We start from the raw sequence: 4,124 nt of genomic DNA on the forward strand, positions 1-4,124 counted from the left end.
CCACCCCCCCCCACCATGTGCCCATCTCACACCCAGCCAGTCGTGTTAACCCAGCACAGCCCTCCCCAACGCTTTCTGTCCTGTGTGGGGGCTGCCACAGCGCCTCGAGTCTGCACCACTTAGTCTGCGTATCTCCCTCCTGACCCCCATGCCCTCTCGCCCTCGCCTGCCTTTCGTCTTGGTGCTCACGACGACACAGGAACTGGGCAGCCCAGGTCCACCAGGAGCTGACTTGTGATGTGCATGGGCCTTTGCTCTTACTGAGCTTCAGTTTTTGTGGTTAGGCTAACGACTTGCCAAGCCCCCATATGCTCCCCCCTCACCTTTGCCTTTCGGTGCTCCCAGGCTTCTGGTACCTGCACTCGGGGGCCAGCTGGGGCGTCTGAGTTCTTCCCTGTCTCTGCCCAGAGCTCCCTGTGGGGCTAGCAGGCTGCGCTGTGCTCCCCCAGGGGCGCACGTGCGGTTGGGGGTAGCCCTGTTATTCTGGACAGAGAAGTTGAGAGGAGGGCATGGGGAAGGTGAGAAGGCTCAGCCAGGTTCCTGGATGTCCCGATAGGGAGCAGAGAGACCCCATCTACCTGAAGGACAAGGTGACTCAGAGGCATTCCAAAGAGCAGTTTGAGACGGCTCAGAAGATTGAACAGGAGTACAGCAGGTACTTCACAGGTAGGTATGCGTCGGGCCCAAAGAGGAGCGGGTGGCAAGGACGGACACAGCCTTCCCAAGGATGCCCTTCTAACTTAGAAGTGTTACAGCCTGCACTTCCGGGGTGCCTAGCGATGCCACCGCAGTGGGCACTTTCATTACAGACAGTCTCATTGCAGGCACAGGGCAGCATCGGGGGCTTGTCGGTCCAAAGGTAAAGTTCACTGATTCTGGCCTTGGGTCACAGTTGGTCTTGAGTTACGGCTGCACGGGCGCCGTGTGGCACAGCTCCGCACTCCCCAGGCAGGTGGCACAGCAGTGGTGGCTGTGAGCACCCATCCCCAGCACCCTCCAGGGTAGGCCAGTTTCGCAGTGGCGTTTGACGACAAACTGCACCATTACTGTCTCTTGTCTTTGAAACAAGGCAAACTAAAAGAAACTCTAATTTAGTAGTTGCCATAGTACTTGGTGGCTTCCGACTTCTTCCATGAAATCAGTCATTTGTAGGGGCCATAACAACATCGTGGTCAAGAGAGGTGGAGACTGTGATTTTAAGTAACATGTAGAGAGTGTTATGATTGGTGCTTCTCATGCAGTATTTGGTCTCAGAACCCAGCCCTGGCTCTCCTGTGTATGTGTATGTGTGTTTGTGTTTTAATTTTAAATCCATTACAGACCGATATTTCAGTTAAATACTTTAGCAGTTTACTAGAGAAAGGAAAATTTAAAACTTCAAAACTTACGACATACAGGCTTTGATTTTTTATCAGATTTAGCAGATGTGAAATTACTCCGTCACATTGTCATAGCCATTTCTAAACGTTCACCGTCAGTATCTGTGGCAGGAAGCCAGGGCGTGGCGCTGTTCCACGGAGCACGCACAGAGCCCTTGTCTAGTGTCCGCTGGGCCGTGGTGCTGAAACCTTGCCAAGCAGCAGGCCTGAGCCGGAGCTGGGGATGGCCCATCATCTTTGCTGAGAGTCTTCTCTGGGCCATGGGGTGCCCAGCTCTCGAGACCCAGCCTAGTTCCCTCTAGAATCTTGCTGCCACTTGGACTATTACAACATACCCCAGGCTGCTTCCCATGTACTGGGACTCCGCGTTGCGTGACGAGGCACACCAGCCCGGGTCATCACTGCTGTGGAGCCTGGCGAATTATGTGCATAGTGACATCACGCCACCCATATTACAGGGCTCAGGGCAACCTGGAAAATCAGACGCCAGCCTTCGTTTGAGCCCCAGATTTTAACGTGGTATGAACAGTTGCCGAGAGGGATAGATAAAAAGCCGAAGTGATTTGCACTCAACTCTCTTTTTCTTTCCCAATTTCTTGCTGAGGGAAGAGAAGTGAGGCGGGGGTAGAGCAGTTGAGCCAAGTAGCTGAAGACAGGCAGAGCACCAGGAAGTGAAGGGTCTGTTTGCGCCTCCTTCAGGGCGTCTTCCTCCGAGCCGATGACGGGTGTGTTTGGGGACTCTCTTGCAGGGGTCGTCCAGGGAGGAGCCCTGTCGAGCATTTGCACTCAGATCTTGGCAGTGGTCAATCAAGAGCAAAATAAAGTCCTGTGGATCCCAGCCTGCCCTCTCTAGAACACAGCGCTGGGGATGACTGTAGCCTGGCCTCCAGCCCGACCGCCTGGTGCAGCTCTTTGCAGTGACTACGGATCGACGCCACTGTGTGTAAACACGAAGGGGAGGGATCCATGAACCGGGGCTCCAGAAGTACCTCCTCTGTAGACGGAAGGCCACAGACGGACGGGATCCAGACCCCGGCCAGCGGACTGTGCTTCTCCCACACGTGTGTGCTTTAAGACAGAGACTGTGGAGTGGGGGACTCGACACCAACCTTCCTTGTAGCCAGCTCAACAGAGATGCTGCAAAGAGAACCTTTCAGATCACAAGTTTACAAGCCTTTTCCAAGTACTCGGTTGTTCTGTTTACTTGAAGGGCTCCGTGTTGTCGCTGCCCAGCCCCCGCCCTTTTCCTCACTGTCGCTTGGGTGTTGGTTTTGTGCCTGCTTTCAACGAAACACTCTGGAACCTCGCCGGGGGCCGCTTTGCTCTGGGAGGTTCTTAGCTGTGGGACCAGACCTCTGACGAACGCCCTGCTCCTCGGTGGCCCCTCTCCCGGAAGGCCCTGTGACTGCGGCTGCTTAGACGTCGGTGGGTGCGGAACTAGTGCCTTTGTGGGGCTGCGCGTTCTCCTGCACCTAGGAAGGTGACTTCCGCCGTCTTGTAGGCGCATTCCTCAGACTTTGTCTCCTGCCTTCTGCCACCTCTTACTTCTCATCCACCTGTGTTCACGATTCCAGCGTTCTCTCTGGTCCTCAGAGCTTTGTGGGTTCACTGTGACACAGCCAGTTCTGGGCAGGGTGTCAGGCTGGGGCTGAGGCATGCCACTGGGTCCTCCTTCGGTTCTGTGAATAGTGACAGCCTTTACCAGTGCAGATTTTGCAGAGTAATTCCCAAATGCTTTACAATGGGTCAGGCACATCAGCTCTGTTTGATCTAAAAACAATTCGTATTTCAGACTCTGGAAAGAGAGCTTTTACGGAAGCTTGAGGATCAATGTGGTCACTGTTAAAATTCAAGAGAAACTGGGATCTATCTAGTCTTGGCTTCAGCTCTCACAACATGAGCAGAGCTCCACGAGGATGGCTTTGTTTTGTTTTGTTTTTTAACGCATCTGATGCCAGATGTTTCTGGCTGAAGATTTGGTGTGGTTCCTCCTTAAACTGTGCGTCCTGTTAATAATAGGTACTGTACGGGGCTCCGGGTAAGTGTCACTGGGGTAGGACCTCTATTTTAATACTGTTCCTAACATTTCATTTTACTAGCAAGAAATCGCTGATTTCATTTTATTCTTTGTAATTCTAGACACTAGATTATAGTTTAGCCATACTGACATTTTTTTAAAAAGGGATATATTTTCTTGCACAGTTGTTTGCAAGGAGACACATTTCAGTCTCAGTGCTGCCCTTCGTTTCACAGGTACACGTGTTCTGGCTCAGACAGCTAGGACCAACCGCAGGCTGTCACGGGGTTTCGCTGGCACCCGCGGGGCCGCTGCTCTGGGCGGCTGGGGTTGGCACAGAGATGGTACAGTGTGCACGGGTACTGTTCTGACAGACTGGGGTTTTCTGTACTAAAACCTTCCTTTGTATCAAAAGTTAAACAGACTTTAGTACAACAAATAAAGGTCAATTTCTGTAACTCGTTGTGAAGACACCTGTGTTTCATGTGTTTTCCACCTCTCCCCGGCTTCCTTGGCTCTTTGTTCCTACGTTTGAGACAGCCGTCCCCCACCCCCGCAGCGTTTGGGTGGAGCTGGCCACTCTCTGAGGTTCCCTCCAACTCTCGCGATGATTGGGCGCCCCTCTCACCTGCAGTGTCAGCCCCTCCGACTCCCTCCTTCCCTCCCACATGTCCAGCGTGGGTGCTGGTTGTAACCGTGCTGGTTGTAACCAGGCAGCTCATGTATGT

The 4,124-nt window shown here is 53.1% G+C and overlaps 1 protein-coding gene across 1 annotated transcript in view; it reads left to right on the plus strand.

Moving 5' to 3' along the window:
• Positions 1-3,869, plus strand: part of DLG5 (discs, large homolog 5 (Drosophila)) — a 131,424-nt gene extending 127,555 nt beyond the window's left edge. The window contains exons 32-33 of the mRNA XM_010834197.1: positions 557-666; positions 2,129-3,869. Coding sequence (XP_010832499.1) covers positions 557-666; positions 2,129-2,232 — 214 coding nt within the window. The 3' untranslated portion in view covers positions 2,233-3,869. The remainder of the gene's footprint in view (positions 1-556; positions 667-2,128) is intronic.
• Positions 3,870-4,124: the final 255 nt, after the last annotated feature.

This window comes from Bison bison, unplaced genomic scaffold (assembly GCF_000754665.1).
Source record: "Bison bison bison isolate TAMUID 2011002044 unplaced genomic scaffold, Bison_UMD1.0 scf7180017864029, whole genome shotgun sequence".
Classification (NCBI taxonomy): domain Eukaryota; kingdom Metazoa; phylum Chordata; class Mammalia; order Artiodactyla; family Bovidae; genus Bison; species Bison bison.